This window comes from Belonocnema kinseyi, chromosome 2 (genome assembly GCF_010883055.1).
Source record: "Belonocnema kinseyi isolate 2016_QV_RU_SX_M_011 chromosome 2, B_treatae_v1, whole genome shotgun sequence".
NCBI lineage: Eukaryota > Metazoa > Arthropoda > Insecta > Hymenoptera > Cynipidae > Belonocnema > Belonocnema kinseyi.
Window position 1 is genome coordinate 33925790 of NC_046658.1, and position 14127 is coordinate 33939916.

Consider the following 14127-nt stretch of genomic DNA (forward strand, 5'->3'; position numbering starts at 1 on the left):
AACCCACTGTTTTGCCTGTTGCGTTGACTCAGGAGTATAGTAGTGGATCCAGGTTTCATCCATGGTTATGAATCGGCGCAAAAACTCGGTCGGCTTACGCGATAATAATGCCAAATTCTGCTGGGAAGTTGTCACACGAATTCGTTTTTGGTCCACTGTGAACAAACGCGGCACCCATCGCGCGCAGAGTTTCTTCTTGCTCAAAACTGAATACACGATATTGCCCACACATTGCAATGATATGCCTACATCATTATCTACCTCTCTCAATTTCACTTTGGGATCATTCAACATGATATCATGGATTTTTTCGACATTTTCTGGTGTAGTGACCTCTTTTGGGCGCCCAGATCGTTCAGCATCAACTGTGCTCGTACGGCCGCAACGAAACTCGGTACACCACTTATGAATCGTTCCAATCGACGGTGCAGAGTCCGAGTAATACTTATCCAGCTTGGCCTTGGTCTTGGATATTGTTTTCTTGCGAAGATAGTAGTGTTTGATCAAAACTCGAAACTCAGATTTTTCCATATTAAGAAAAAACTCGGAGGTCAGTCGCTTCTCAGTGCTGTAACTTGTAAATGCGTAAACATAAATGGCTGAAGTTTTGACAGGCGTCATTTGAAGGATCAAGCTCGACGAAAATGGTTCACATTAGTGAATACTAATGTCATCTCTTAGAATTTTCAGGTACTTATCAGACTGCCTAGTAGCACTATCGGACTAGTGGTCCCACTGTCTGTCACTGAAAGCATGGGGGCACCAGTGCTGGAACTTGTAGAAACAACGAAATGTTAGACTCCAGGCTTCCAACTCGGAGTAACTCTCAATTCCGACCGGCGTTGGCACCTACACTTATATTACTTATACCCGCATCATGACCCCACCGCATTAATCTTTCATTCTGACGAGTTGGACTCTCAGCGTCCAAGTAGTGGGCAAACCACATTACCAGTCACGCAAGAGCGTAGACCGCTGACTCGCCTAGAGCACCATTGATCAACTTGTGAGAAGTTAACAAGCCAAGCGCCATAAGCAACTAGCGCCACTAGCCTCGGGAGGTTAGGAGGCCAATTTCTCTCTCCGTGTACGGAACGCGACTGAGGGCAATCGCACTCCGCGCGTAGTCTTAGCATTTCTTCCGCAGTCGGGCACAGACCTTTTAAAATCAAAGGTGAACGGACTGACAACTGTAATTTTGTGATTTTGAACACTTTTTTGTTAAAGCTCTTTTGGCTTTAACGAACACATTCTCATGACGTATCTCGTGCTTCGAACTCGATTTTGTCCAATCTGTCAACTTTTCTACATTATACACAACACTTTTATATCAATTATAATACATTTTTTATGTAACTCTGTCAGGGATTACTTTTTAAAAAATTGGAAAATAAAAAGCAAATTGTATTTATCATGATTATTTTTGTATTTGTTTCTTATTTTGCTTTAAATTGTATTCTAAGCTGCTCTAATTCTTATTTAACTGTTTTTATCATTTTTTTAGTTTTAATGTTGTTTTTTACAATTAAATAAAAACTACTGTGCATCTGCATTGGGTCTAATACAAGAGCCTATATAGGGCCCTATATAGGAGCCTATGTCCTCTTTCGTCTTTTCTGTGCTTTTTCCAAAAAGTTAATTTTTTAATTTTTAATCTTATGTTTTACGATTAGAAGAAAATCTACTTGTCCTGACGAAAAATAATTAATAATAAATTTATCGATCTTTTTAGGTGAACAACTTTTGTCTGGTAATTTAAGTTCATACCTTGTGTCGTTTTTTCAAACAAATTTAATATTTTTATTTAGAATGTTATTTTTTATGACTAAAGCAAAAACTAACTGTCCTATCAAAAGTTATAGCACTTTTTTGGATGAACAAGTTTTGTCTCATTTTTTCTCGTAGCTTATATCGACAAGTGATTCATTCTTAATTTGTAGTTCTTTCCGGGGCGCGCAATTTGAGCTTTTTCATTTTTTTCGTATCTTGCATAGTTTGACCAAAAAATGGAATTTCTGGATTTTTCATTATTTTTGGTACGATCAAATTTGAAGTATTTAACTTCTCGATCAAATTAAAAAAGTCCTGTAGTGCTTTCGAAAAGCAAAGTTTTTCTTCTCTTGACTTTTTTTCATATCATGCGTTTTTTGGCTTAAGATTTTCATTTTAGTTTGTATTTTGAATTTTGAAAATGCTCTAACTCTCATCATTTTCTTTTTATAGAAAATGATCATGGGGGTAAATTGTTTGAGCTTCTGAGTACTATGAACAACCGGACATAGAATTTTTAAATCATGAAAAAATGTGGTTTCAAACATTTTTGGTACGATCGAATTTGAAATTTTCAATTTTTCGACCAGATTAAAAAAGTTATTATCATAATCTTGTTGGGCTTTCAAAAAGCAACATTTTTCTTTTCCTGACTTTTTTCATATCATGCTTTGTTTGACTTAAAATGTTAATTTTAGTTGTTTTTTTTTGAATTTTGAAAATGATCTAACTCTGATCATTTTCTTTTTATAAAAAAAAGTCAGGAGGGTAAATTGTTTAAGTTTTTTTATTCTATGAATAACCGTACAGAGAATTTTTGAATTTTTAAAAAAGTGGTCAAATTTTACACAAATCTAATAACTTCTCTGATGAGAATGTAAAAATTGATTTTATTGTCAAATAATGAAAAATATATCAATTTTAAATATTTTCTCTTATTTTAAAGTCAAAAAATATTAATTTTAAGTCAACATTCCTTTTATATTATTGTTGCTACATATTGAAAATACATTCCCATTTATGTATATCACACATTATATGGACAAATAGTCGAGACATTTAACGTGACTCTAAGTCACTAAGAAAACAGTGAAAAAGTCTACTTTTTCAATGTTTTGAAACTTAAAACTCAATTAGGGAGGGTAAAAAATATTTAAACGGAACTATCGCTATACAGGTGTAAATGGGCTCGCTTGGATTATTTTTATTTAAAATTTAAATCTAAAAAAAAAATTGTTTGCCGTTTAAATTTGAAGGTATTTTTTATGAAGATTTAGGGGAGTGTTTTTGATTCCCAAAAGAAAGTTTTTATTGCTATTCGAACTTCGGGCCAACAATTTTTTTTTGATACGCCGCACAGTAGGAAAAAAATCAACTTTTGTCGGAAATTCTGCCTACTCTTCAATTTTCAACCGATCTCAATCATTTTTAGCTTAACATCTTCTGAAGGAATTGTACTATAAGAGAGCACTGCAACTTTTTTTAATATGTGCAAAATAACCTGAAAAAATTAGCTTTGCATTTTGGGTTATTTCGGAACATTTTTTATCATTTTGGATCATTTTGAGTCAAGAAAAGATCTAATTGTTGGAGATTTCACTCTGCTCATCTCTTATCGCTGGTAAATATCATTATATTTGTGACAGCTGCAAATTAGAAGCCTAGAGAAACTTCAAACTAGAAGTACAGAGTGTTGTGCTTAAATCTCTTAACCCGTTAACCGTAGGGCTTTTTTGCACCACTTAACCGTTGGGGGGGGGGGGGTTCGATTCGACCCGATGCTTTAAAAAAATCAAAAACGTACTCCTAAAAATCTGAAAAATGCATGGTTCTTGTTTGAACCTTCTACTTAACGGTACAATTTTGAAATATGTATTTTTTTAAATTATTGCTGATATAATTAAAAATAAACAATTAAACTCAAAGAAATAGTTTTTTCCAAAATTCATAACTGAGAGAGAAATGAATAAAATCGAATGGTTCAAAAACGAAATTAAAGGGTAAGAGTGTGCCTTTCAATGAAAAAATGTTGCAAGAAATGTTGATGAAATTGAAAACCTTAATTTTCAACATGAACTCCTGCATTATTTTAGGTATGAATGTACGAAGTTTTGATAGAAATATACACATGATTCTATGCAAAACCATTTATTTAGTAACGAAAAATTATTTTTTTATCTAAATATGTACACAGAGGACCATGATTTTTTTCTTCAAATAATATAAAGTGAAATCGTATGGTAAATGCATCTGTTATCGTTCGTGCTCCTATTATCGTTCTAACTTGATTGAAAAGTAATAAATAATTGATTTTTCTACTTTGACTTATAAGGAGTAATAAGTGCATTCACCTTATCTCGCTGGTACAGAAAAAAAAGAAAAATAGTAAATTCACCTCAAGTTTCATCTGTCGAATTACATACATAAACCGAAGGGGGGGGGGGTGTCGAGTCGAGCCAAACTGCGCTTTGACTGCACCTATCGCGGATTGAAAGATATAATTCACTCGAAACTATGCGTTAACGCGTGAAAATAACAATTGTAGGTATTTGAGTTAAATAATGTAAATAAGTTTGGGAAATTTTGCGTTTGCGGTGGGCCCAATCGTTGGTATTTAACTTTATATATCTTTCATCAATGCTAAGAATCATTATATTATTGTTTCGACACTGAAATTATAAAATAATTCAAAAATTAGTCGGCGTATAGAGTGCTGAAATCAGTAGCTAAAATAAATTCTGGATTCCAGCTAATTGTATAAGGTTATTTTGCAAATATTAAAGAAAGTTGCAGTGCTCTCTTATAGTACAATTCATTAAGAAGATATTAAGCTAAAAATTATTAAGATTGGTTGAAAATTGAAAAGTAGGCAGAATTTCCGACAAAAGTTGATTTTGTTTCCTACTGTACGTTGTACTGTCCATGAAACTCGTCAGCTAATGTCGCCATATAAAGTCTGTTGCATCTTTATTTTATGAAAAAAATTGAAGAGTAAAATCAAATCACCTGAAGGTAAGAAGTGAAATTTATTCTAAGAGCAGTGAAACGTTACATATGAATAAAATTTTAGGGAAAAACGAGGGGAAAAGTCGTTGATTCTCAAGGAAGTGTTAACTTTTGCTACTTCGTGATCAGTGAAACGAACCTGGGCTTACAGTAAGTTGTAGCTGTTTTTAATTGAATTTCAAGTAATTGAGGTAGTCTGAAGTCGGTCACTAAACCCTAGTGAAGTCATACAGATTCGATTGTAGAAAGTATTAACTGTATCTTTTTATTACTTTCTTATAACTTTTGTTCCATTTCATATAGCTCTTGTTTATTTCTTGACTCTTTTTCAGCCGTCTGAATATATATTTATTATATTGTATTTAAGTAAGTCCTGTTTACCCTCGTTCTTAAAATATCAGAATTGAAATATAATTATTCACCTCCTGTATTCTATTTATTATCCAAGTGCTTATGATTCTCTTTATCAGTAAAGCAAACGGGTACTGATTCACCGGCAACACAAGGTTACTCGCATGTTTCCACGTGCATCTACAGACAGGAAAGGAATATTGACCTAGAATGGCGTAGAAAGTAGATAGAGATGTAGAACTAGCGCCGGTGCTCTGATGGCCCAACTGTACAGTACATTCTGTCTTCTGGTGTGAGAAAAGCCTGGGAGGGGACTGCGAAGAAGGTCTGCGATTTTTGGAAAAAGAGAGCATGAGAGAATAAGAAAGAGAGGGAATGTGAAAACCGGCGAAAGATGAAGGGAAACAAAGAGAGGCGTTGAGTTCGAGGCCGAGTCTGTAGGATGGGTCAGGGTTAGCTAGTGTCGGAGGTTAGGTTTATCTCTTTTTCTGGCCTGTTCCAGTGGGAAAACAAGAGAGATGGCGAAAGCGGCTACTCGATCGATATAAAGTTTGCAGCCAACTACTGAATTTTTCGCGACCAAACTTTCTGATGATTAACCCGATTTGCGACAAATAATGTTCCCATATTTATTTAGTGCTTTACATGAGATACATTTGATCACTTTTCCTCTAATGAAGAAATCTGATGACCTATTCATGGGCATTCTTCAGATAATGAAAAATCAGAAAGATGAAATAGTTAAGAATTACTATTTATCATGTTGGAGAATGCCATACTGATAGGGTAGTTTTAGAAGTCGAATGCCTTATAATTATTATTGCACATATCAGGAAATCGCCCCTTAAAGTTGTACAAACTAGTGTTTTGTCTAATTTACAGCTACGCATAAACTTATGTGAGGTTTATGGTTGCACAGTACAATTGCCTCACCTAAGCATGCACAGTAACGCAATACTCTACTGCCAGATGCGCACTATAATTAGATTGCATTTCTGTCTGCGCAGTAAACTTCTGTAAGCGTTGTGGTTGCGCAGTGTAATTTAGTGTTTCCATGCAAGAACAAGACATAGATTCTTTCTAGCGCGGTGGAATTGGCCCCTTATGACTAAAAATTCAAATTTTGACATTTTTAATTAAAAAACAGTACATTATGGTAGAGAATTATATTCCGCATTTTTTTCTTTACAGGAAACTGTACCTTTTTTATTTTTTAACACATTTCCGAGAACGAGGTTTCTTTAGTCAGTTTTTTATTCAGTTTTTATTTCCAACTCCCACTCAAATCCACAATTCTTGGACATTCTTTAGAAACTTTAGAAGAAATATTTCTTAGGGCATTCTTGTTATGACATTTGGAGATTAAATCTTTAATCTTTATTTAAAACAATATAGAAATTAATTTCTGAGCCATTGCATATTTCGTTCCACAAAATGTTTGAGCATTTGGTTTATCGAGGAATGTTAGAGCTGGATGAGAACCCTGTGACAGCTTTAACCCATTAGAAATTAAAGGACGGTGGGAAATAATTAAATGTGCTTTTGGTGAATATGAATTAATACAAGATAAAATTGATAAGCTTACGGATGAGGCTCAAGACACAATTGACTAGAGAACGGATGTTGCGAACAATTATTATCCTGTTGTGTCTGCAGCTAGAGTATTATTAATGCCTGGAATCCCAAATGGCAAACGACTTTTAAACGCGCAGGCAAATTCTGAGGTAACATCTGCAGGGCAGCTAGGGCAACAACACTAACAAGCGAATATAGCAAACGCAGTAGCTGGTAACAATCAGCCTATTATAATAAAAGCGTCAGGCTTACAATTTTCTCAAATAAACTTACCAAAATTTAACGGCGAGCTCTCTGATTGGCTGGGCTTTAGGGACACTTTCGAATCTTTAATTCACAAAAATGAGGATATTAGTGAAATAAAAAAATTTCATTATTTGTTCGTGGCACTTAAAGATAGTGCAGATTAAGTTATCGAATCATTAGAATTTTCAGGAACAAATTATCAAGTGGTCTGGTACGCCTTACGCAGTCGCTACAACAATGAAAGGCTTTTAATACAAAATCATATAAAGACAATTTTTAAGGGGGGGGCGACCCATGTAACACCTCAAAAATAAGCGTATATTTCGGAATTTTTTTGGGGATGAAGAATATAACTAATCTTTCCAAAACTTTTATAGTTTATTAAGGCAATACATTTTTTATTATAAGGGCAGATGTCGAACATGTTTAGCCGGGAGTTGCAAAACTGCCCGCACTCTAGCTTCTCACAGATTCGTCTAAAACACGAAAATTCGCATGCAATTGGTAAAAAAAAGAATTGTTGAAAAATTTTGTTTTTGAGTTTAGAGAGGTATACACAGAAGACAATCATTTCAACTATATGTGTATGAAAGAAGAACTCAATCGGTAAGATACATTTTGAGTTATCTTGCGGGCGGTTTTGAAGAATATGAAACCGAGAAAAACGCGTTTAAAGATTTACATGTTGAAAAAAAGGCAGCATCGGCAGGCTAGCGCCAGGTGCGCGTGGCGCCTTTTAGGAGTTAAAGAATACAGATGCGACTCTCAAACTTTCACAGCATATTTTTGGGACGACTAGCTTTCATTTAAGCAAAAAAATCGATTTTTTGAAGCTATTATATGGGTCGCCCCCGGTAATTCGGAAACAATGACAAAAGAATTTTCCGTTCAGATTCGCCAGATGTTAGACAACATTAATAAACATTTGAGAGCTCTACGTACATTAGGACAATCTGCCAATAACAGGGATTCGCTGCTAATCTAACTTTTATCGTCAAAATTAGATAACAATACGGCTAGGGCATGAGAAAAGGAGAGAACGGGTAGCGAAATTCCAACTTTAGTTGATGTAAAAAAATTCTAAAATTCTCGTGCGAGCTTATTGGAAACTTTAGAAATAAATGATCTGCGACTCAAAAAAGATTCGAAACCGAAATTCGAAAACAAGGGTAATTTTCAATCAAAGAAATCATTTTTGGCACAAAATATGCTCTGCTCTACGCAAAGAGGAGCACGACATTCAAGATTGCTCTGATTTTCTCTCTCTTTCAGCTCAAGAAAGAGTAGAGAAGGTTAGAAATTCTAAGATTTGTATAAATTGTTCAAGGCCCGGCCATTTTCAGAAGGAATGCAAATTAAAAGACGGTAGGCAATGTCAGGGCAGGTATAACACGTTAATTCACATCAAAAGAGGCAAACCACCCTCGCTTAAGGCAGTATTCTACTCTCGAAAACGGACCGTCCGAAACAAAAAAGTTAAACAGTCTTTGATTCAGTATGACTCCAGCAAGTGGCTGAACAAGGATTTCCGATATGCATGCAAAAATAACAAAATGGCGAAGAAAATCAAACAAAAAACGAAAAAAGTGGGTTCATTTTCACAGTTTTTTGCAAAAGGATATAGTAAAAATTAATTTTTTTTTAATAATCCTAGTTCAGCCGGTTGCTGGAGTCATACTGAATCTACCACTGGTTAATTTTTTGTTTCGGACGACCCATTCTTGAGATTTTTACATCAGCGCGACCTACATACTTTTTGAGGAGTTGACTTTAACTGACGTTTTTATGTTTAAAAAGTGCATACAATAAATAAAAAAACTCTTTACAATGTATTTCAAGAGTGTGTTTATTAAGCCTAATAAACTCTGCATCGATGTCATTATCAACAATCTCAGAAAAATTTCACAGTAATAACTTTTTTTTCGAGCGTTTCAAAGTAAAATACTACATTAACGCAGTTTCAGAGTCTAAAAAAAAACCTTATGTTTTCAACAAATTGAATAACGTCAAATTCAGGTGACGGGGTTCTCGCAACAGCTATAGTATTCGCAAAAAATGAAAACAATGAGCAACGGCCTGCTCGTCTTTTATTAGATTCGGGTTCTCAATATAACCTCATCACTTCCGAACTCTGTGATTTACTCAAACTCAAAAGGACGCCTATCAATGTCAAAATAGGTTCAATAAGTGACTGTGTTTTAGAAGTTAAACACAAATGTGAACTTGAAATCCCTTCAAGAAATAGCCCAGTTAAAATTCGCATTATGTGCCTTGTTGTACCGAGAATTAGATGTGAAGTACCCAAACTTCCATTTGATGCAAAGTTGCTTCAAATACCATCGCATATCAAACTAGCAGATCCACACGTCGAGAGGCCTGGAACAATCGACATTTTCGTAGGCAACGCGATTTTTTGGTCATTAATTTGCACTGGACAAATAAAGCTAAACAATGCTGGGCTTCCGCTACCAAAAACCAGGCTCGGTTGGATACTTGCAGGGCCCATGCCAGGTCCGCAATCTAAGTTAGTAACCTGCAATGTAATTAACAAAATTAATGTTGATAACCAGTTAACAAAATTCTGGAAACTAGAGGAATGTTCATTAAACAAAAAGGTTCTATCAATCGAAGAAAACGCTCGCGAATATTTTCTCACAAAAACGGTTAAGTGCGACGAGGAAGGGAGGTTCATCGTTTGCATTCCACTAAAAGATGACAACGGGTAATTCAGATGAAGTACTCAAAATTCATGACTGAGTATATTGAATTAGGTCATATGAAAAGGGTCGATGCTGCGCCATCATATTATCTTCCACATCATTGTGTGATTCGCCCTGAAAGCGTATCTACAAAGCTGTGGGTGGTTTTTGATGCTCCTGCACCAACGACTTCAGGCATGTCTTCAAATGATTCACAAATGGTTGGTTCCAATATAAAAAGCAATTTATTTTCTATTTTAATAAGGTTTCGAAAACACGAGTTTATTATGGGCGCGGATATCGAGAAAATTTACCGCTAAGAAAAAATAACTCCTGAACAAACTTCGCTTCAAAGAATCTTATGGCATTTCGGCTCAAGTAACCCAGTTGAGGTATTTGGATAATTCACAGTTACCTATGGCACCGCGGCGGCATCATTTTTAGCCATACAATGTTTAATAGAACTTGCTTCTGAGTGCGAAAAGGCCGAACCTACGGTAGCTAAATTAATTCGTCAAGATTTATATGTAGACGACCTGCTTACTGGAGCGGAAACTATCAAAGAAGTTATTTCTCTCGCAAATCGCGTAAAGAAAGTCTTAGACACAGACTGTTTTAACCTCCGTAAATGGGTATCCAATACCCCAGAAATAATTAACGAAATAACAGATTCTCAGAAGGCCTCTGACTTTGTTAATCTTTCGACTGATAAAAAAATTAAAACATTCGGTCTTTTTTGGCAAACAAATCCAGATGTTTTAAAGTGTTGAGTCAATATCTCTAAAAGTTCTAACGTCACAAAAAGACAAATACATGCAGAAATCACTCAAATTGTCGACCCACTCGGCCTTTTAGGACCATGTCTTATTGTCGCAAAAATGTTGTTACAGCGCTTATGGCTAAAAAAGCTTTCATAGGACGAATCTCTACTGTATGAACTACATGCGCAATGGTTGAATTAGAAAAAACAACTCCCTAGCCTTAACGATCTTAGTATACCTCGAAAGGTTATTTGTTCAAATGTAATTAATCTTCAATTACACGGGTTCTTGCACGCTTCCCAAAATTGCTACGGGGGGGGGGGGGGGGGGGGGGGGGGTATTTATCTTAAAACACAGGATGACTGTGGCCACATCATAGTAAAGTTGCTTTACTCTAAGTCAAAGGTTGCTCCATTAAAGTCTCAAACCATTCCTAAGCTGGAACTATGCGAAGCTGTTTTACTCGAAAAATTGTGTAACAAAGTAGAATCCGCGTTAGATAGACCTATTAATACAATCAACTACTGGACTGACTCAGCCACTGTTTTGGGATGGATTAACAACAAACTTAAAAGTATAACCGAGACTTTCATATCAAATCGCGTTTCTCAAATACAGGAGTAAACTAACATAAGACTTTGACGACACGTTCCTACTAAAAGCAACCCAGCTGATTGTTTAACTCGAGGAATAACTCCAAATCAAATATCCGATCTGAAACTTTGGTGGTCAGGTCCAGATGTATTTCTATCTCAAAAAGGAAATGAATAAGCAATACTAGTAGATGATTTAATAATTAAGCAATTCAAAAATTTGTCGAGATCAATTATAGTGAGCACGTACTGTATACGACTTGCACGTCACTGTAAATTTAAAAACAATACAGTCAACGGTCCGTTAAATACCGTAAAATTGCGAGAATCAGTACTAGCTCTTGCTCGCTTATTTCAAAGAGCTTCTTTCCAAACTGAAATCAATCCTCTAAAAGACAACAAGCCAATTACCAAAGAAAACTTATCTTTCTTAAATCCGTTCTTAGACAAGGCAGAATTATTGGGGGTTGGCGGTAAACTAGAAAATTCAAAATTAGCGAACACATTAAGTTACTCCACGCAGCGCCTCAGTTATTATTGGCAAACATAAGAAAAAATTTCTGGTCAATCATTGGACGAAACTTAGCACGAAAAACAGTTCACAACTGCATAAGCTGTTCTAGAGTCAAATCCAAGTCGATGCATCCAATGATGGGAAATCTTCATAGAACTAATTTTGTTGTGGGGAATAATGAACTTAAACGTCTAGGTAATTTTTTAATCAAAAAGTCAAACGCAATGGGCGAATCAATTTCAAATATTGGCATTCAATGGCATTTTATTCCGGCCTATGCGCCATATTTGGTAGGTATCTGGGAGGCCGGAGTGAAGTCCGTTAAGCACCACTTAAAACGTGTAGTAGCTGACGCGATTTTAACTTATGAGGTATTTTCAACTTTATTACCTCAAATAGAAGCCACACTAAATTCCCGGCTCTTAACTCCTCTATCAGCTGATCCAAATGACCTTGCTCCTCTGACTTCGGACCACTTTCTAATTGGTCGAACCATTACTAGAGTCCCCGGTCCAGGCTTGATGCATCTGAAGGAAGGATGTCTATCCAATTGGCAAAGAATGCAGCAAATTAAGCAACATTTGTGGAGCCGCTGGAATAAGGAGTATGTTTATGAGCTCCAAAGGCGAACAAAATGGGAGGAACCTTATCCCATGATTAAAAAGGACACTTTGGTCCTTCTAAAGGAAGACAGAACGCCACCATCAACCTGGAATCTGGGCAGAATCGTCGACTTTCATTTTGGAAGGGATAGCATCTGTCGCATAGCTTCTGTCAAAACGACTAAGGGCATTGTTCGTCGAGCACTAACTAAATTGTGCCCTCTACCTAACTGTGACTAATTATTATGTACTCGGCCTTAAATTATTAGTTAAGCATACTTACTCTCTTTTTGGCTAAACTTATAGTTAAATATTGTATCAAACTATTCAACGATATCTAAAATTGGAGTATACTTATTTTGAAATTTTACTTTCAACGCCGGGGAATATGTTACGTATCCGCAATTTAAATTCTTACTCTTTGTACCGACTAATAACTCCCTCTATAAGGTTTGAAAAACTGTATTATCGACACTCTACTAGTGTCTCGTCTCTTCATGGCAATATGGCGAATAGACACTTTTTAACTGAATGGAGCTCGTGTTTTGATTCCACTTAATTTTGTGAAATCCAGCTTACAATCGTAACAAAGTACTAGTTGAAAATGAAAATTGAATTAAAAATTGAATTTTACAAAAACTGCTTTTTTGCAATCTTAAAAAAACTAAAAAAATTGCGATTTTCTTGTAAAGAAAAAAAGATGCGGGATGTAATTCTCTACGATAATATATGTTCTAAAATTTGTAATCTCCAATTTAGATTTTTAATCGTCAGGGACTAAATCTGCCGTGCTAGAATGAATCTACATAGTGCAGGGAATGAAGGATTTTTTCACCTCAAAATTCCAGAATGAAAATGAGGTGTGCGATTGTGTAGTGTTGATGTCTGAGATGAAGGCTTGTATGTTTGCAGGCAAAAATATGTGCACTATGCGAATGGCGCAATTTTCAAAATTGACGAAATCACATTTTTTGCAGATTGCGACCAATATATTGATTTTTGAGAAAGAAAGTTTTATTATAAATTGTAGTTGTTAAAATGATCTATAATTTGGTAGGTGGAAAGTTGAGATTGTTTAATTTATTCCCTCACAAAGTAATGCAAACCAGCAAAAATGGCCGTATTGCAATATCAAGTTATTTTTGCAAAAAGTGTATGCACATGTATTAAACTTTCTGAAAATGTGTGTTTTGTTAAGCTGGCAGTATATGCAAAATTTCAGCTCAAAATAATAAATAGTTTTTGAGAAAATCTTTTTTTTTTTAAAAAGGTACTCTTGTTTTAGTGGGGCTAACTGTTTTAGGCCGACTTTGCGAAAATACTGTTTATAATAGCGGTTTTTTACGACAAAAATCCGTCACGCGTTGAAAATCTAACAGCTAACTGTTTACGCTGATTGCAAAGAGCAATGGTATTTTTGGACTCCGAGCCTGCAGTAACGAAACCTGTCATAACGCGTTTATTTAATTGAATAATAAAAGAATGTTAATGGAATAAAGCTTAACAGCATGTCCATTATTCGTAATATAAATTATTATTCACAGAAAAAAGTCTTCTATGATGGTTTTGTTTTTATTTGTGCCTTAAATTAAGCTCGTGTCTAAAATTTTATAATAATTATGTCTTAAAAATAGCCATTGAGGGTCTTCAATTTAAAACAAAACGCATTTATGGGTAACCCTTAGTCTTTTATATTAAAAACATGCCCCATTTGGTTTTCGACCTGAGACAGCAAGATTTGGACTCTAAAGAAGAAGGTAATGAAGATTGCTTTAGCCCTCAAGGTCTATCTTTTATACCTCTGAACAGCTATAGCCTCTACGCTATAGCTAACTTCAAAGAATTGCGACGGCACAACTGAATAGAGCGAGCTGAGCGAGAAGCGTCGTAGTCGTCACACCTACACCGAAAAAAATTCTTGAAGCGAACGAGTGAATCGAGAATATATTAAACTCAAAGAAAGTGTACGCTTGGATTAGGTAAAACGTTTAGTTAGAAGAGTTACACATT

The 14127-nt window shown here is 35.3% G+C and overlaps 2 protein-coding genes across 4 annotated transcripts in view; both read left to right on the top strand.

Annotated features, from left to right (window-relative positions):
• The window catches only part of LOC117182629, an 89789-nt gene extending 80115 nt beyond the window's left edge, over positions 1-9674 (top strand). The window contains exon 2 of the mRNA XM_033375732.1: positions 8965-9674. Within this exon, the coding sequence (XP_033231623.1) occupies positions 8965-9674 (710 nt within the window). The remainder of the gene's footprint in view (positions 1-8964) is intronic.
• Positions 1-14127, top strand: part of LOC117166888 (ecdysone receptor) — a 731730-nt gene that overhangs the window by 210756 nt on the left and 506847 nt on the right. The window lies entirely within an intron of this gene.